Source organism: Thunnus maccoyii, chromosome 17 (genome assembly GCF_910596095.1).
Source record: "Thunnus maccoyii chromosome 17, fThuMac1.1, whole genome shotgun sequence".
Lineage (NCBI taxonomy): Eukaryota > Metazoa > Chordata > Actinopteri > Scombriformes > Scombridae > Thunnus > Thunnus maccoyii.
In genome coordinates this window covers 24,766,473-24,787,470 of record NC_056549.1, presented here as the reverse complement: position 1 = coordinate 24,787,470, position 20,998 = coordinate 24,766,473, and the positions used below count along the sequence as shown (strand labels likewise).

Here is a 20,998-nt window from a genome sequence, read left to right as displayed (position 1 = left end):
AATAATCAAATAATATAACACAATGAAAAGGGGGCCTCTTTGCTGCCAGTGCTTCTGTACTTTATATTGTAGTTTTACTACTTTCAGCCTACCTAAAGGATAATAATAATACATTTGATTTATACAGCACTTTTAAAGACACTCAAAGATGTTTTACAAAGATAAACAAATTGGCAAATTGTATTTGTCTTAAAAAGACAAATACATCTGATTGACAAGAGCCGTGACACTGTTTACATAAAAGTTGGTAAACTCTTCAAGCAAAAATATTATATTATATTATATTATATTATATCATATTATATTATATTATATTATGTATTAACAATTATACAGCAGTAGTGTTTTTTGCACCACCCTCTCTGTAAAAATGAACTGTTAAATACCTGCAAATTACTTCCAGGAAATTGGTATGAAATGAAGGGACCTGTAAAATAAAGCATTACTCACTGTTCGACTAGCTTGTATATCCAAGTTTATTTATTTATTTTTATTTATTTATTTATTTGGATCCCCGTTAACTGCTCTTTTTGGGGTCCACACAAGGAAACATTACATCATAATGGAAAACAATAGTGTAATAAAATCAAAGGCAAAAGAGAGCAAACAAACAAACAAACAAACAAACATTTATGACTCATGACAATAAAGGGGGTCCGTGGTATTTCAGAGCCTGTAGCTTAAATTAACCCGATCAATCAACTCGAACCACAAGCCCCACAATCCCCGCCCCCCTTTGCGCCTGCGCAGAGCAGCGTAGGGAGCTGTCCGTGTCAGTCGGTGCTGGATTGTTTTCATTGAAGCTGCTTCTCTCCCCGGTGCACCGAAACCGAAGGGAGCGATGGAGGAAGAGTTAAAATGTCCCGTTTGCGGTTCTCTCTTCAAGGACCCCATCCTGCTGCCGTGCTCCCACAATGTCTGCCTGGCGTGCGCTCGGAACATCACCGTGCAGACCCCGGAGGGGGAGACCCCGGTGCAGAGCCGAGCTTCGGGCAGCTCTGACTACGACTACCTGGACATGGACAAGATGAGCCTGTACAGCGAGACGGACAGCGGATACGGCTCCTACACGCCGTGCCAACTCAAGTCTCCAAACGGGGTGCGGGTGTTTCCTCCGGCCATCGCCCACCGACACTGCTCCCTCACCTGTCCGCTGTGCCACCGGAGCGTCTCCTTGGATGAGCGGGGTCTCCGGGGTTTCCCTCGGAACCGGCTGCTGGAGGCCATCGTGGCGCGGTACCAGCAGAACCGCGCCACCTCCGCCTCCTCCTCTTCATCTTCCTCCACCGCGGTGAAGTGCCAGCTGTGCGACCGCAACCCGGTGGACGCGGCGGTGATGTGCGAGCAGTGCGACGTCTTCTACTGTAACGCCTGCCAGCAGCGGTGCCACCCGTCCCGCGGTCCGCTGGCCAAGCACCGCCTGGTGCCGCCGCCGAACCAAGCGGCAGGAGGGGCGGCTGGCGGAGGAGGGAGCGGCGGCGGTCAGCAGCCGCCCGCTACCGCGCGGAAACCCGCGACCTGCGTGGATCACGAAGCGGAAAACTTCAACATGTACTGCTGCAGCTGCAAGGCTCCGGTATGCATGAAGTGTCTGGAGGAGGGAAAACACGCAAAGCACGATGTCAAACCGCTGGCTGTGATGTGGAAACAACACAAAGTGAGTGATGAAGGGATACAAACACACACACACACGCACGCACGCACGCACACACGCACACACACACACACACACACACACACACACACACACACACACACACACACACACACACACACACACACACAGAGTCACTTAAGTACCTGTCCTGTAAAGCCATACTGATACAATAATAATTAGGCTACTACTACTACTTGTTGAATACTAATGAGCTGTATGGTTTACAGACACTATTGCATACAGTCTCTCTCTCTCTCTCTCTCTCTCTCTCTCTCTCTCTCTCTCTCTCTCTGTCTCTTACACACACACACACACACACACACACACACACACACACACACACACACACACAGGCAGGGATTCATAAATCCCCCCCAAAGGCTCCAATCCATTTATACACTTGCATTTTGTTGTGAGCGGAAATAAACACCCACACAGTTTACTACCTACCAACCACTGTCTTCATGTTTAAGTGTTTTTATGGCATTATATTAATGTGTATTAGTTGTTAGCTATCAGTCTACATGTTTTCAAACCAAATCCTTCACAATCTGCTTGTTGTTGAAAATTTAGCAGACTGCATTGTCAGGATTGCTTCAAGCGAATGTAAAGCGTGAGGATGCAGTAAATGTTAGTCACACAGAAGGGAAACACCTTTGCTCTCCTGTGTTGAGCTTAGGGTTTGTAGGGCAAATTGTAAATTAGAGAACTCACTTGTAAAATAATTACTGTAGGGGTAAAACCCCCAGTGTAATGTGTTTGTGTGTGTGTGTGTGTGCCTGCAACTGTGAGTCATCACGTGAATAGGTCACACAGTGTTGTCCTGGCGTTTTCATATGTTACTGGCCCACATCTGTATGTGTGTGTGATGTGAATAGTGACTGAAGTGTAGGAGGAGGACGTTGGTGGAGTTCCTCAGGCTGGATCAGGATGTAAGCTTAAGTCATTATTACAACCCTTTTCCTGGTGTCTGGTCACAAACTGCGCAGACAATTAACTGTGTAAATGTCTCCTTTTCTGAATCATTAATCCATTAAAAGTAAGCTTTTAAAGAAAAATGGTTTGAAAAAACACGTCACAACCAAAATTTAGGACATATGTATATGCATATTAAACAAGGTTGAGGTTGGCAGATTCAAATATATTCAGGTGGAAAAAAGATTGTTTGTGATTTGGGAGAAATATTTTTGTCCCTTATTACAGGGCTGCAACTGATGATTATTTTCATTAGTGATTAATCTCACGAATATTTTCTTGATTAATTGATCAGTTGTTTTGTCTGAAATTAGTGAATTGCTGTTCTAATTTCTTAGAGCTCATGGTGGCATCTTCAGATGTCTTGTTTTGTCAGGTCAACAGTCCAAAATCAAAATTCAGTTTATTGTCATGTATACCTCTACTTTCTCTATTACTGATCCTACTGTAGCACTGGAAAACCTTTTACAGTCTTTTAATGTGATTACTGACAGACATGCCCCTTAAAAAAAAAAAAAGAATTAAAAACAAATACAGTCCTTGGTTCTCCCTAGAAGTCTCTAATGCCATCCACAACAGAGACAAAGCCTGGTCCAAGACTAGATCCAGTGGCACCCCTGAGGACTGGTTAACCTTCAGGCAACAAAGAAACATCTGCACCAGCACAATTAGGAAGGCTAAATCAAATTATTATCAGTCAGCACTCTCTGCCTGTGATAGTTCAACTAAATTTTGGAACACTATAGCATCTTTTAAGAATTCATCACGGTCACATCTCCCACCACAGAACAAAGAAGTATCTGGTCGTATTTCCCATAGATCATCCTACATTGAAGCTTTTAATCACCATTTCCTGTCCTCTGGTCTTTTATTTAATAATATGTCTGTAGATTCACCTGTAGACAATTATCATATCTGTCCAACCGAGGGAGTCCCCAGTGCCTCAGCTTCCGCTGACTGCAAATTTTCTTTTAGTTTGGTAAGCAGTACAGATGTTCACAAAGCTCTGCTTAGGTTAAAAGCATGCAAAAATACTGGTGCAGATAATCTTGACCAATATCTCCTTCATCCAAGTGCCCCCTTAATCTGTCCACATTTAGCACATATTTTAACCTTTTCCAGCTTTATGGAAAAGCGCCTTAGTGGTACCCTTATACAAAAGTGGTGATGTCCGCAATCTCAACAACTGCCGTCCAATATCTACGTTTCCTTTCTAAGCAAAATACTAGAATCATTGGTCAATTTACATCTACGCACTTTTATTGATTCACTAAACTTATTACAGCCACAACAGTCTGGTTTTCGCCCGGGTCACAGCACAATAACAGATGCAGTTTCAGTCATTGATAACATTGTCTCCCCCCTGGATAAAAAACAATTTTGTGCCGCTCTCTTCTTTGACCTCTCAAAAGCATATGATACTGTCAATCATAAAATCCTACTCCACAAGCCATAGTCTATAGAGTTAGATGAAGGCACGCTTAATTGGTTCCACTCTCACCTTACAGAGAGAACTCAGACTTTTGTTGCTGATGGTGCTCAGTCAAGCCGTCTTACTATCAGAAATGGGGTGCCACAGGGGTCTATCCTTGGTCTGTTAATCTTTACCATTATACATAAATAACATAATTTTTCCTAATCAATACTTCAATGAACATCTTTTTGCAGATGATACCATTTTATTTTCCCCAGACTCCACCCTAGCTCAGGCTTCAGTCTGCCTTCGATGCTTTCCAATTATCACTCCTTAATCACAGACTAGTTTTAAATGTAAAAAAGACCAAGTACATGGTACTCTCCACCTCCACCAGTGACTCTGACTATCATGCCATTAATACTTTAAATTGCAACCATATTACTCTTACTGAGTCATACAAATACTTAGGACTTTGTCTTGACAGCAGACTGTCATTCAACTAGGCTTTCTTGTATAGAATCAAAGGTTGTCTGTCTTCTTCTAACCATAAGACTATTGTGCAGTCAACCTTCATGTCTGTCCTTGACTATGGAGATATTCTGTACTGTCATGCTGCCCCATCAACACTTCAGCAGTTAAAGCCTATATATCATAGTGCATTACGCTTTATCGCAAATGACAAATTTTGTATAAATCTTTGTTCTCTGTATCACAAGGTTAGTTGGACTTCTTTACAGTCAAGAAGAAATAACTACCTCATATTATTCATCTATAAAGCTCTACTGCTGAAGCTTCTAAACTACCTCACATCTCTTATTACATGTAATTCTAGTAACTACAGTAAACAATCCAATAACTACTTAACCTTAGATATCCCTCATGTTCACACTAATGTTGGCTGAAATGGTTTCCCGCAATATGCACCTTTTAAATGGAATGAACTGCAAACTGCCCTCAAACTCGAGTCTTAAATTTCTCTTGGAGATTTTAAAGCTTTATTATCTCATGTTTTTTATGACTCTTGTAACTGTTTTTATTAATTCCTTGTTAATTGTGTAGTTGTGTTGTTTCTGTTTACTGATTTTGTTCTTGTCTTATGAATGTTTCTTGTTCTCAGGTCTCTCTTGGAAAAGAGATCTTAATCTCAATGAGACTGCCTGACTAATTAAAGATTAAAAATATGTATGACAAAAAAAAAAAACATCAAATACTCACATTTGAGAGGCTGAAACCAACAAAACTTTCTGCATTTTTCTAAAAAAAAAAAAAGACTAAAATGATTATTCAATTAAAAATAATTGCTGATTAATTTTCTGTCAGTTGACAAATCATTGCAGCTCTTGAAACATGAGGGTTTAATGGAGGTTTATGATATGTCATGGAGCAAATTTTGGGCATTTTTGCCTACAAAACTTACATTAATAACTTATTCAAATGCATTTTATTCATCCAACAGTCCAAAAGCCAAATATATTTAGTTTACTATCATATATGACAAAGAAAAGCATAAAATCCTCACATGTAAGAAGCCTGAACTGATTAATTTTCTGTTGATCGATTAATCGACTAATCGATAACTAATCGATTAATCAACTAATTGTTGCAGGTCAAGAATTGTTCATAATAGGATAATTTAATAGTACATTTTTCAAGAAGTGGCTGGAAAAAAACCCTGAAATATTCTGGTGTGTGGAAGATCAAAAAATGGGAATGGTTGTCTAGTTTCGACGTGTTTATATTTGCTAACTTTGTCTCAAAAGACATAGTTAGACATTAGTTTTTATTCTGATATTTACTCTGTGTAAGTTTTGTCAGTTGTTAATTTTGTTGCAGAAGGTCTGAAAATCTGATTGTGACAATTTTTAAAAATGGCTTTCCTTATTTCTGGACAAGTAGCCTGGTTTGAAAATGTATATGGAGCACTTTGTATCTGGCTTGGAGTGCATACTGTCATGCATTATATGCATTATATGCATGACAGTAATAAAATTTTAATTCATTCATTTAACACTCAAGTGGAGAACATTTTGAGTAAAACCCAGTGATAGCATCGTGTTTTGCCGTCCAACTTCATCCCTCTGCCACTCTAACTCTACACGCCTAAAATCACCAGCCTATTTCATTAAAGGCTGATTAAAGTGATTTATGATTTAATTCATTTTTTAATAACTGTTTCATTAATTTAAAAGAGGAGTCTGCTCCAGAGTTGGGGTCACTTTGAGTTCACTCTTCTCGGGTTTCAGTATGACCCAACTTTGCTGTTAATATTCAAAAGATAGCGATGAAAATAGAAGATTGTGCTTGTTTTTCTGTCTTCTTTTCTCTCACCTGTCATTTTTACTCTGGATAAACTCCTGATTTGATTGCATAAGTTGTGAAATGTGCAGGATTTTACAATATTTTAACCTTTTCACAGTCATTACCATCTTTATTATGACATTATGGTAAAAAAGGAAGCAAAAGGGTACAGGACCAGTGTCTGATTTTTGACAACCAGACTACTTTCTGTGTTTAATACAGCATTTCATAAGGCCTTCATCATCCTGATCATCACACCCACACTTCCTAAGTGCAAATTAAAAGACATTTTTGTCTATCTCCTGCTAAATGGGTCATTGGGACTAATCTCTCTGTCTCTCTGTTTTTTTGTGTGATTGGAAGCCTCCAGTCATCCATTCATCATTTAGCAGTCACACGTTTTTGTCTCTTTTGCCTTCTTTCTGGCTTTTGCTCATCATTCACCTTCTCTTCAGCCTCTCTCCCTTCACTTCTCCATCTCCATCTCTTATTTACACTGTCCCCTCCCCCTAATTTAACCCCCTTCCTCCTGCCCTTCCTCCATCATTCTTTCTCTCTATCGTCCTGTCCCATAAATGGACCGTGAAAATCCCATCAGAGTACAGGAGTGAGAGGGCGTTGATAAGTAATGAGCAGTGTATGAATAAGAGATGGCCAGCCAACTTAGTTAATATGGTGTCCTTCATGTTGAGGGGGATCGATGATTGGCTGTCTTCTCCTCTCTCAAGCCTGCACTTGAGTCAGGCAGCAAACATCATGTGAATCTTTGTTGCAGAGCAGAAATGGCTGTAGAGTTTTTGAAGTGTCATTCAGTGAGATCAAAACTGCAGGGCTGTATTTTGTTTTGGTGGGTAGCACTCTTTTCCTTTGTTGTCTACTCAGGTTTAGTGGGTGTTGCAGCATTCTGCTATCGTCATTCGACTTCCTATGCTTCTGCTTCTGTGCACCAGAATGATTTTTCTCAGAGTACTGGTTGCTTAAAAAGCTTTCATGACCTAACAACAGGCTGAATCATGATTTGGTTGTAGGCTGATTGATTGATTTATCAGTTTCCTGCACCACATGGTGCCCAGCCCATATGGGATTATACTACCCCACTAAACTGTTCTCCTAAAGGCGTTGTGTTGGCAAAAGTAATCGTTGCCTGGATTATACTCACATGCAATGATTTTTCGAATGAATGAAGTGCTACATTAATATATCACTCTGAAGTAGACCATGATCTTTCCCTAGCCTTAACCAAGTGCTGCCAGTGCCTAAATATAACCATAAAAGTTTAATGATGCTGTCGTTTCTACTAGCAGATAGTGTACTGTAAGATCTCTAATTCTGGACAGAACCTTTGAAGGTTCTTAAGGTTTTGAAGAACTCCAAACCATTAGGGAATTAAGACCCTACTGGGCCACTGTAGCTCAAGGGGAAACTCATGGACTGATTATGTGTTTGCTTAGTATTTGTTTTGTTGGTGAGTTGGCTGCCATGTCTGTAACAAACTGTCATAGACGTAAACAGTATTAAGATATCTGACTTTTGACTGCAGGCTGAACATCTGGTATGCTGTACCTCCGAATCATACTCAAGGATGGTTTGCATGATTCAGTGAAGGATGGCTGTTGTAATGTGTGTATGTGTTACCTGGGGTGGTAGACAGTGAGTAATGGTATGTCTCATGTGGATTAAACAGACCTCCAGTTGTCAATCGAATTCCCTCAGGGAGTGAACATGAAGCAGCTGCATGAGTTTGTTCCTGTGTGTTTATTTGTGTCTTTGCATGCGCGTAAATGTGTGTGTGTTGCCATATTTGATGCCGTTTTGAGGCGTATGTGTGTGTGTTTCATGCTTTACAAATCCTGTATTTGAGAATTCACTAATGTGAGATGTCAAGGAAAGACAGTTGGATCATTATTGTATTTGTTGTAAACCTAGTATATCATGGAGCAGCCTCAGGGGTGACTATTCCACTGCTACACACACTCAAATACACACTCACTCACACACACATTTGGGAGGGCATAAATATGCATAAGTGAAGCGGATGAACTTTCACAGAGGAAATGCAGAGGAAGACACACTGATCCAATTTCCTCTGATCAGTCAAGCAGAAGACACACTGTCTATTTAAAGCATGCACACATACACATACAGTACCAGTCAAAAGTTTGGACACACTTTCTCATTCAAGTGAATGGGAATGCGTGTCCAAACTTTTGACTGGTACTGTATGTGTGCCCACGCATGTATTTATGTGTGTGTGTGTGTGTGTGTGTGTGTGTATGTGTGACCTAGCTCAGTCCAGTAAAGAGCAGCGAGCTCTGGCAGTGCTCTGAGTTAAATATTAAAAACCACAAATGCAAAGCTGCTGATTCTCCTTTGCTGCCGTGTGTGCTTCAGTTTTTTGCAGTGTCATCTTAAAATCATTTTAGATTTTTAATGGCTGAGAAGATCTTTAAGCTTTTGTTGTATGCAGTTAGCATGTGAAAAAATATTTACTCTTTCTTGAAACTGCATTTGGACAAGACACTAAAAGCTCTCTGCTGCCGACTGTTAGGTCTAATCATGAAGTATGCAACACATATTTAAAGGGGACCTATCGTGCTTTTTGTGATCCACTGTTATTTTTATACTGTTATGATGTTAAAATGTTCCCTGCAAGTCAAAAGCCAGGGTTTCAGCCTGAGCTGGAACGCTTCGTTTGCAAAGTTACCTCTACTCTACCTCCTTGTGATAATGTCAAGATTGTTCACAAATGCCCACAAACAGCCGTCTGTTCTGTAGTCTTTGTTGCTAAGGTTGTTGTTGCTAAGGTTGCTCTTTGGGTTTTTTGCACTGTCCACTCGCATATTTAGCTCGAACATGTACATATGTATTTGAAAAGTTTCCATTTTGAGTAAAGACTAAGAAAAATAAGTGAAATTCTACTACAAATGTTTGTTTATGTAGCCTGCTGAGGGGCAGCTTCTGGAAACTGGCCAATCAGAATATAGTGGGCTCATCAGAAGGGGAGCCTTAAAGAGACAGTAGCCAAAACGAGCTGTTTCTGACAAAGGCTGAACTGAGGGACTGCATGAAGAGTTGGTAAGATAAATATGCATGTTATGTCGCCTTTAACAGATACACTTAGAAGCAATAGACAACATTGGCAGGTAGACAACATTTAACAGTTCTGTTGCTAGGTAACCAACCATATCCTGTGAGCTTGCAAATTCAAGCATATGACTGTACCAAAAAATAAATGAAAATCCATCAAAAAATGATTGACTTCTGATCCATGTTGATTTATGCTGCATTCTACAGAAGGTTTAGATATCAATACACATTAATACAAGTTTTTGCAGCCTGCTTACGTACAGCCTGCTGTATGTTTGGGAAACACTGTCATTTTTAAAAGACAGGGTTGGAAAATGTCACCTTCAAACCTCAGATTTAGGTGAGTCATTTTGCATCCTTGGTAACACTTTGAGTTCATTGATCTTCCCCTCCATTAGCTGCAGTATGTACAGGTGTACAGAGACCCTTTATTGCCTTCTTTTGGGAACCACAGATTTTGGTCCCAAATACCCTTAACTCAGCGTTGAAAATGTGTTTTGATGTACCTGCCTCTGCTGTAATCGCTTTCTTTTTGGCAAGTGTACGCTTGTGCCTTTATGTTAGCAGATAAGTCCTGATCAAAATAAATCCCCTTTCCCAAGATGATAACCTATCCTCTCCATTGCCCAGGCAGCTTTTTAGAATTTTTTGCGTGGTACCTCAAAAATGGTACCATTACTGACTTTGAAATGCCATGGGATCTGTATGCAGCACCAAAATTTAATTGCTCCCTCGGTATTTTGAGCTGCTTCGAAAATCGTATCGTCTCTCCTGACTCTTCCTTCTGTCACTTGATTTTATCTTTGTGTTGTTCTGCTGCTTGTTATCAAGCTTCTGAACCTTTTTAAGTCAACTCCTGCTGCTGCTGTTGTTGTTGTTGTTGTTGTTCGCTGTGTTAGATGGTGAAACAGAGCTGCTGTTGATGATGTAGTCAGTTCTCTCTTTTCCAAAATGTGTTTCAGCTTCTCATATGTCCCTCCACATGTTTTAAGTCTGTTTGCACCTGCAGAAAACATGTATTTCATGTCCTGTGAGTGCTACGGATCCTCAGTTGATTACCATCATCCTCCCTCATATTTGGAATCATTGTCCAGCCCAGACTGTAATTTGCCAGTGAGGGTGATATGTCTTCCTTACTGGTCAGTCCACAAGCTGGTGATCTAGAAAGGGTAAAAAAGGGAGTTTTTTTTTTGGGTTAGATGCATCATTGCATGTGTGATAAAGACTCAGAGCTCAAGCGTTCCAACTTTTTGAACAACTCCTGTCTTCTTTCATCTGGATTTTGGCAGCTAGACAGTCGTTGGACAAAATTCAGAGAGATTTTGTTAAGAAAATCATCCTGAAACTAAATCTCACTGTGACAGTTGAGCTCACAAGATTTTGTTTGGCTTTTATTTAGGCTAGTATGCTAATGTTCAAGAATATAATTTCATGCACACTCAAATTGTTTCATAACCTTTTTGTACAGTGAGATGTTAAGTAAAGCGTGTTAGTAGGATTTGTCAATGAAATATCAGCTTATGTGGGTTCAAGACAGATGTCAGTGGCTTTTATTAACAAAGATGGAGAAAAATAAGTGTTAGATTAGCACTAAATCTTAATCAAACTCAAATTTGAATGTGGTATTATCAAGTGTGTGGTAGTGAGAAGGAGAGAAAAACAGATGGTCAGTGGGTGTAAATGGCAAATGGGCTGCAATTATATAGCGCTTTTCTAGTCTACCAACCACTCAAAGTGCTCTACAACACATGCCAACATTCACCCCTTCACACACACATTCATACACTGATGGCAGACGCTGCCATGCAAGGTGCCAACCTGCTCAACAGGAGCAATATAGCGCTTTTTATCCAAAGCTTTACAGTGTTTCTAATGCTCACTCACCCATTCACACACTGATGGCGCAGCCACCAGGAGCAATTTGGAGCTTAGTATCTTACCCAAGGACACTATGACATGCTGCTGACCTACTGATTGGTGGATGACCCGCTCTACATCCTGAGCCGCAGCTATCCCTGTGTGTGTGTATGTGTCTGTGTCTGATGTTAAGATTGCAGATGATGTAGATTTATTCTGGTGTAGACTGCTATCAACACAGTCGGAGTGGCAGGATGGCTGGTTTATACCAACCTTTGTTTATTCTGGGAAACACGCACACTCCTCCTCAGCAACATCTGCAGTAAATTGTATTACATTACAGGCCTGAAGCTTATCTCTGACGGCAGAAAATCAGAACATCCTTCTGAAAATATAATTATTTTGTGTTTATAGTGGTGGTTGTTTGTCATATGATGACAAGGGTGATGTTGTTGGCCTGCTTTTTTATTTACCACGTTACTCCCTGCTGTTTATTGGCAGAAATCAGACTCACTGACTCGAGATTTGTGACACATGAGGACATATGATGAATAATGAAGTCAATTATCATACCGAATCTTTCCACAGTAGCATGTGTCATGTTTTTGGAATATTTCTAGATATACCAAAAAAAAAAAAATCATTTACTGGATGAATCTCGAGCATATAGAATAAAATTAGATCTCTTTCCCTCTCCAGAATTGTCAGTTCCTCTAATATTATGTCATTTAATATTGACAGTAAACATTTTGTCTTGCTTGTTTCTTGTCTGCAGGGATGCTGACAAAACATTTTGACAAGTGTGTTACTATCTGAGCTGCCAGCAGGCTGTTTTTTGTGATCTCTTATATCTCTTCATGCAGCTTTTATGTGGATAGGGAACTCTTTGAATTCACAACAATACTGAAATATTGAACATTTCCCAGATATTAAATATGTCTTGATTGTACCGTATGTATTTGATTTCTTTTTGATCATCCAGAATCTTTTGGTTAGCACAATAGTTGTAAATCATGCTTCCCCTCCCCCCTTTTTAATAAATAGCACAAATAATATTGTTATATAACAGCTGTGTAGCAGCTTTTGATCTCATTTAGACAACAGGAGGTGATAAAGAAAGGTCAGAGAGTATGAAAGCCAACTATATCACCAGATGGTCAAAAAATCATCGAGTTATACAGTAATAAACATCCCTTTCAGCTCATATCTCCCACAGATACAGTAAGGAGCAGTTTTAATGATTACAGGTACATTAGAATAACCAGGCAACTTCATGTCATGTCTTAGTAAGACTACATGACTGGAACACTGTACTGATTTTCTCAGTGTAATATATATCTTCTAATATCTAATATACCTTTTGAAATTGTATTCAGTGCCTCAGGCCACATTACAACAAGTTACTACAGTTTTATCAGCAGACATATGTGCTTTCATCTCTTGGAGATGCTGTTTCTGAGGTAATTTAGAGCGAGTGAAGAACTGTGCCAACTTGCCAGGCCTGACTAACCCCATTTCAGATGGTACTGGCCATGACAGGTCAGCCCTACTCGCCTCTTACCTTCAGGCCCAGCAACACACACACAAACACTCACTAATCTGTAATACTGTGCTTATGAGGACATTCTATTGAGTGACATGAATTCCCGGGAGGCCTACCCTAACCTGAAAGGAGACCTATTATGTTCATTTCCAGCTCTTCAGTATATTTTTATTCTGGGACTCCACCAGATAAGCTTCGCATGAGTCACAGTTCAGTTCAAAAAACGCCTTATTTATCTTGTACTGGCCCTTTATGCAGCCTTCATAATGCACTTTAAGTGCTGTGCTTTTAATGTTCAGTATGAACAGGAGGAATGATTACAACAAGAAAAACCTATGTCAGTGTTCATTTGGGCTCCTGACTGTTGTTTTAAGACAGACTTGAAAAATTGTGAACCTGTCCTTTAATCTCAATGAGACTTTTTACCTGGTCAATAAAGATTTAATAAAATACTAAAAACATAATTTTGTATATGTTTTCTATGCATTTTCTAACTTTGTCTCAAAGGCCTGGAAAAGATGGACAAATTGACTATTTAATCAGTATTTATTCTGATTTCTCCAGTATTATAATTATACACTGCATGTTTTGTCAGTGATTTAAGAATTTTGTTTTTGATATGAAGATCATGACAATTTAAATTGCTTTTCTTTATTGTAGGATATTTTATAGTATTGCTTGAAAATGTATATGTGGCTATGGATCTGGCTGGTGTTAATTTGTGGAGCCTTTTAAGCCCATGCAGGCATGACACCATTCATTCATTCTTTAATTCATTCATTCATTTCAGGAAATGCATGTAGCTTTAAGAAAATGGTCCTAATTCTAAACTTAACCATAAAACCAAGTCTTAACCCTAAAAGAAATGGTTGACTTTATGGGGACTGGATTTCTGTCACCACATGGGAAGTGAGTCCCAAAATGTGACTTTGAGAAAACCTGTCCCCGCAATGTCAGGAGAACATAGCACACACACACACACACACACACACACACACACACACACACACACACACACACACACACACACACACACTCACATCGTGGCACGGTAACTCAAGGCTGTGCTGCCAGACTTGTGTGCTGAATGTAGGTTAATGCACACTTTATTGCACTTCCTCTCCTCTGGCCATAACATAGCGGACATGCTCTGTAGAAAAGACCCAATATAGTACAATGTGTGTTCGTGTGTGTGTGTGTGTGTGTGTTCGTGTGTGTGTGTGTGACAGAGAGAGTATTTGTGATCTATTTTTGGTAACAAAATGATGCCAGACCTCTGAGGAGAGTGTGGACATCCTATAGAGGAACAATGAGCATTGTTACATTTAGTGTAACGGTATAATATGTACCTCGGTTTTGGGGTCACAATTTCAGTACAGCAGACAAAAAGAAAGGTAGAAAATAATATTTTGGTTTCTTATTTTGAAAAATGTAAATATCCAACAATAGGTCATTGGTCAAAACTATTACTGACACAGTTTAGTTGTGCAGCAGTGGGAAAGGAAAACTTGTAAGAGTCAGGACACCTGCTGACACCTGCTGATTTATGGTCTAACTGTATATAAAGTAGTTCAAACCAGCTCCACCTCCAGTAGCTACAACAGCAACATGCTGCTTACACACTGATGCTTCAGTATTAATAAACTAATGATGTCATATATAATGATATATATAATATATGGAAAAATTTAAAGCCATGTTAAAAGTCCATGTAATTGAGAATTGTGTTATTAGAGCTGGATTTAGTTTCTTCCTTGTGTGTTTGATGTATGTATTCCCTATCTGTTGTATTTTTTTCTACTTAACCTGTACCTCTTGTGCTGTCTTGGCAAGGTCTCCCTCAGAAAACAGATTTAAATCTCAAGGGACTTCCTGGTCAAATAAAGGTTAAATAAAAGAATATATCAGAGGAACCAAACCACTACTTTAATACTTTTTAACTACATTTTTCTCTCAGAACTGGTTCTTATGACAAGGTATCTGACTACATCAGAAATCATGTTTGTATCGTTTTTCGGCTGAACGGCTTCACTCAAAGACGACTTTCACAGAGAGGGGAGGGACGGGGAGACGCGTTATCGTTTCACAAGGAGCATATTTTAATAATAGTGTTGCACTTGGTAAGTGTTATGGCTCATTGGTCATTCTGATGGCAGCGACACTACAGGGTAACCAGAGTAACTAGGCTACCTTGGACAAGCTGGCTAGCATACACCCATGAGTATACTAAAGTTAAGTGGTGCACTGCCAGGTGGAATTTGCACTCTAGAATAATTGTTCCGCATGTAGGAGTAAGTGCATTATTAAACTATTTTGACAGCAATTGTTTGGGTCACGGAGCGCATTCTTTGTACGACTGCATGTACTGAACCGTAACGTCTGTACTGTTATGGTTCAGCACGAATACATGTACCGTTAAACCCCTATGGATACAAGCAGCTGATCATTCTATTCTATAAGGAAGTCCAATAAATTAAAAGAGCAGATTACATGCTTATACTGTAGATGAGTTGTATGTGTGTATGCCAGCATGTATGTAAGCTTCTGAAACATTAACAGTGAAGAAACTGGTCACAGTTTGAAATCTCAACACTGAAAAATGTACAGTACGTCCCATGATAGTCCATAATAGATTTATCATCCCCTGCAAACCTAATTTGCACTTGTTTTATGACAACTACGCCCATGGCGATCTACCTACCCTCTGCATTTATTAATATGGAAGATGCCCTGATCAATTATTGATTAGAGAGGCCGTTCTTCTTTGCTCTGCAGCACTTTTGTTGCCTCAGCGCTCTCTGCTTAGAAACAAACCCCCACACAGAAGACTCGTGGTGATAAAACAATGCTTCCTTTTCCCTCCTGGAGCTCCTTCAGGCAGTTCTGGCTGTAACCACTGATCCCTGCTACGGTTTATCTAAGACGACTGGGGAGGAATCCGTTTCTCTGGGGATGATGTGACAGTGTTGTGCTGTGTTGGGTGGCAAACTAAGAAAGGTCTCATCATAGCAAGCAGCAGTGGAGACATCTAAAGAAACTTTTTTTATTTTTTTACTGTGCAGAGACATCTGAGACTTTGTGATTTCTTGATAAAGAAACAAACTTAAAGTTGAACTTGAACTCCACATTTTAATGTAATATATTAGTAATATGGTTAATTAAGGACATGCACGCTCAATTAAGATATTTATGAATATGTAATGTGTGCTGACTCATAGATATAAAGTAGGCTTTGCAAAATAATACCTGCACTAGGAGAAGTGTAAATTAACTCTTCCTTTTTGCACAGCTGCACTGGACATGTGTGAGCACTGAACCTTATGCCATAAATATTGATGTTTTACATATAAATGGCTAAAAGGCTTCGTAGAGCAGGTTTGATGCATCAGTGCCTTTTGCTCTGAAGAATTTCTCCTCTTCATATTGGTTTTCTGGAGTCACAGTAGTGGTGTGGCTCAAGGATGGCCAAGTTGATAGATACTGCTTTGATTCAGACTGAAATATCCCAACAACTATTGGATGGATTGTCCTGACATGTTATACAGACATTCATGGTCCACAGAAGATGAATCTCAATAATTGTGGCTGACTTTTTGTCTAGCGCCACCAGCAGGTCAAATCTTCACTTATTCAGTGAAATATCTCAATCTCTGTATCAACTACATGGATTGGCACATCATTTGTACAAACATTCATAGTTCCTAGAGGATGACTTTTATTTCACCTCTGAGGTTGGCATTGGCATGGTTTGGGTTTTAGTGAATTATTGGATGTATTGCCATGAAATTTGGTACAGACATTCATGTTCATGGTTTTTTATCCAGTACTATCATCAGGTCAAAATTACTACTAGGTATTTATTCATCCTGGTTTATGATAAAATACCTGTCATCAGCCTCAGCTGTACTTTGTGTTTAGTGCTTATTAGCAAATGATAGTTTGATAACAAACTAAACTATGGCAAACACGGTAAACATTATTGGATGCCTGCTAAACATCAGCATGTTAACATTACCATTGTGAATTAGACATTAGCATTAAGCTCAAAGCACTGTTCATAAGTACACCCTCATAGAGCTGCTGGCATTGACTCTTTGTCTTGTTGCTCTTTTGATGGTGCTAGACTAGCAGTTTCTCCCTGCTTCCAGTCTTTGTGCAGATAAAGTAGTTGTGTTGTTTATTTGAGCTGTAGAACAGTTGCAGCATTAGATATTGTGCAGCGTTGTCTTTTGCTCAAAGATACATACTGTAGAAATGAACACATACACCTTCTGTTACTCCCATAAATTAGCCTTGCCTCTGACCATTTACATTATATTATGTACCAGCAAGCACATTTCTTTGCTTTTGTTCAATTATTAAAACAGTGAATAGTGGCTATAACCAAATGTGACCAATACTGATAAATTTTTGATAGAATGTTTTTCTCTGGATTTTTTTTCCTGCTTTTTTATTTACTTAAACTTTGCTGGATAGATTTGTTCCGTTGTGGCTAAAGCTAAATGTAGCATTTATTTATTGGTTCATGCTTGAACTGCTCAGGTACATCTAGTGTAACCACTGTAGTTGCTGTGTAGTAGTTCACTGTGGTGCATTTAGCCTTCAAGTGGCTGTATAGCAGAGCAGCAGAGGATTGGGAGGCTGGGTGCCGGTGGATGAGAGGATGAAGAGGAGGAAGGGGAAAGGAGATTGCTTTTGACCTCAGATGTGAGCCACTAATACTGTAACACAGCTGGCTGACTAGACGGAGGAAGGTAGAGACTGATTGTTATGGTGGAGTACAGCATATCTTGTGACTAAAGTTATATTTTAAAAGCATATATATAAATTTTAATAGAAAAACATACATTTGCAACACAAGCGCATGTGGTTGTGTGGTGAGGAGTAGATCAGAGCATACCACCTGTTTAATGGATAATGATGTTATTTAGATTTTTTACATAGGAAAACATGAAAAAATAAAAAAAAATGTTTACATGTTGATATGGTGTACATGAACTGTGAGTATACCAAGTGATGTACAGAGTGGAGATTGTGGAGGCAGCTGCAGATTCTCTTTGGCTCTTCATATGGTTTCATTAAACATTTTCTTACACTAGACAATGGATCGAACGACCAGGGTAGCATGTAACAATGTAAACCTTAAGATTTCAGCCTTGGTTGATTTTGTGACACTGGTGGTTACCATGGTAACAACAATTGCAGTATAAAGCCATGTTTCCACTACATGGTACCAGCTTGACTCAACTCTACTTGACCTTAATTGCTTTACTTTTCTGGATTTCGTTTCTCACTGCAGACTGTAGCTCCTCAATGGGACGAGGTTTGCAGGGATGACTGCTTGCTGATTGGTCAAACACACACAGTGCAGCTGCTTTGTGTGTCTGTGTGTCTGTGCACCGCTTCATTCATAAAACAAGGAAGTACTCTGGTATTGATTTAAGACCAGTTTAGCACGAGGGGAGGACGTTTCTCTTCGTTTGATAACGTTAAAAGTAAAGTTAGACTTCGTTGTCGGCTTCCCAACTCGTTAGGGAGAGAAAAAGAGAGAGAGTGATGGTTCTCTCTGCAATCAGTGGTCTGCAGTGTTTTCACATCACCTTTTAGTATCGACTCAGCTCAGTTGGAACCTCGACGGAGGTGATACCAAAAGGTACCAGGTACTATCCACAACTTTTGCCCAATGGAAAACCAAAAAAGGTGAGTAGAGTGGAGTTGAGCTGGTACCATCCGGTGGAATAGGGGCTTAATACTACATCTGTTTGTCAGTAATCATCAGAAATAAAAGAGCAACTGGTGTGTCTGTCTGCAGCGCAACCAAACAAACTCATGTTGTTTTCATAAAGAAGTGTCGCAAAAATGATCGCAACAGTAATCTGATTTCATACTGCACATGGCGTGACTAGTTTTCCACATAACACCACTATATAGAGAATATATAGAGATAATTACTGGATGTAAATACATTTAATGACTATTGCAGAAAAAAATCTTGCCATAAATGGTATCAAAAACAGGGTTTGATTTCACCAAAATCTTAAGGATTAAGTGTGATTCTGCACCTGTGCACAAGGAAAAAAGTATCTGTATTGCTTTACCCATCATAAAAGTGCCATTGTGCAGGACTTTTAAAGGATAAAGTAGATCCCTATTTACATATTTAGGAGATTTTTATTTGCCATTAGAATTTAAACATACTCAGAACCAAGTCAAAACCAGTACTGAGAAAGAGAGAGGTAGAAGGGTAGAGGGGTTTAGGGGAAATGAAAAAGATCGAAGAGGACGTAAAGGCTTATAAATGCAAATGAGAAGAAATAAAATTGGAGGCAGGGAGGTAAAGGAATGGGTATGCCCCTCCTCCTTCTCCTTTGGATGTCCCTTGGGCATCATTTTGACAAGGTCAACACCACCATCAACCATCTGTAGGCTGACAGCCAAACACATAAGCTGGCCTTTTGTTCTCCTGTGGTTCACAGTAACCCCCATCTTCTCTCTGTGATTACTCACCACCACTGTCGCTCCACAACACTGACAAAGTTTCCAAAAGGCCAAGAAACTGAAGACTTCTGAACATTTAATTCCTATGTCTTCGTCTTGCAGTTAGTGGCTGATCACCTCCTGAATCTGTTTCCCTGCCTCCTCGCGGGCATTCTGCTATTTGTTGAGCTGAAACGCATCAGTGAACCAACACAGTTTTGCCTCCATGAATGTCACTGGTCTCCCTGAATGTCACAGACTGAATAAATGCTCCTCCATTGCTCCCATAATAAGATAATGAGATAATAGCACTTGTCTCTGAAGGGTGCTGACAGTGGGGAAAAAGAAAAATGACACTCCCGTTTGGAGGAGTAATAAAGAATGAAAAAGGTCAAGGAGAGGAGGACAAAAGAAACAAAGGAGTGAAGAAATTGGATTTCTGAATGTACATTTCTGCTCTGCAGGTGCGTTGAACGTGACTGAGATGTATTGTATTTCTTATCATCTCTTGATTCTTCGCTTTCAGTTGCCTGTTTCTCTTGTTTTTTTCATGTTTCCGTGCTTCTCTGTTGTTCCAAATCTCTTCAGTGGCTCAGTGACCACCGTTCCTTTTCCTTTAGGGCAGACTTGTCACATTTCAACACTGTTACACGCAGTTTTTCTGGGCTCTACTACAGGTTGACACGTTATGACTGTGGCCAAATTTAGGCATGGATATTGTGCTGGCAGTGCATTCAGGCTTGGTATGAATTTTATAAACTGGCATCTTAACTTGAGCATAATTTTGTTTCAATACAAGTAAATAGAAAACCATCCAAAACAAGTTATGTTGAATTTGCTCCATGACTCCTTAACTGGCCTGAACAACAGAAAAACCAATGACTTAAATAAAAATGTAATTTCATAGCACTGCTTTGTCGGTCAAGTGAAAACCTATTGAGCGGCAAATAGATTTTTCTGCAAACAGAAGAGCTGTTACACTTTAAGGTTAACAAATAAACAAATAAAAAGCTTCAGTCTGTTGATGGATGTCTGCAACATACTGATCAGTGCTGTAATCTATTTAAACAGCTGCTCACTTAGAGTTCATTAATTAGACCACAAGACTTAATGAGTTTGGTGCCTTGGTGAAGACACATGGCTGTTTTGGCTACAGGACAGTCTACTCCTATCATGTTTCTCATGCCAAAATACAGCAGTTGTAAAGGAATCTGCCAAACGAATTTTTGTAATATACACATTTAGATCTCCTTGGAGTTAAATCTGTCATTGCAGAAGCAGGATGCAGCTAGAAAGAAGGCAAATGTTGAATATGAAACACTCAACACAACAATATGTTACATGTTTGCAAGTCTGGTATGAAAGCTACCACAGACTACTGCAGTATTGAGGGTCAGAATGAATATATTGCAGTTCAGCAGTATTTGCATGTATAGTACATCCATGTTAAATGGAGTCCCTAAAATGTCCAGAGGTATAAATGTGAGTGTTTGAGTGGCAGCAACAGATGTATTTAGAAAGTTGGATACTGTGATCTAAGTTGGCATCCAATGAATGCCACTGAAAGTTGGTCATTGAGCAAATATGCTGAAAAAAGTTGTTCAGTCTTCTGCAATTATGGGCAATAAGAAAATGTGTTTGAGAGTAATTGTCTGGCAGAGCCGGCTGACTCTCCACACACATGAAT

General features: G+C 39.5%; 1 protein-coding gene across 2 annotated transcripts in view; it reads left to right on the top strand.

The window, feature by feature from the left end:
* The first annotated feature begins 522 nt into the window (after nt 1-522).
* Nucleotides 523-20,998, top strand: part of LOC121882103 (E3 ubiquitin-protein ligase TRIM9) — a 54,414-nt gene continuing 33,938 nt past the window's right edge. For both annotated transcript variants that reach the window (XM_042390106.1, XM_042390105.1), the window contains exon 1: nt 523-1,657. In XM_042390106.1, the coding sequence (XP_042246040.1) occupies nt 842-1,657 (816 nt within the window). In that variant the 5' untranslated portion in view covers nt 523-841. The remainder of the gene's footprint in view (nt 1,658-20,998) is intronic.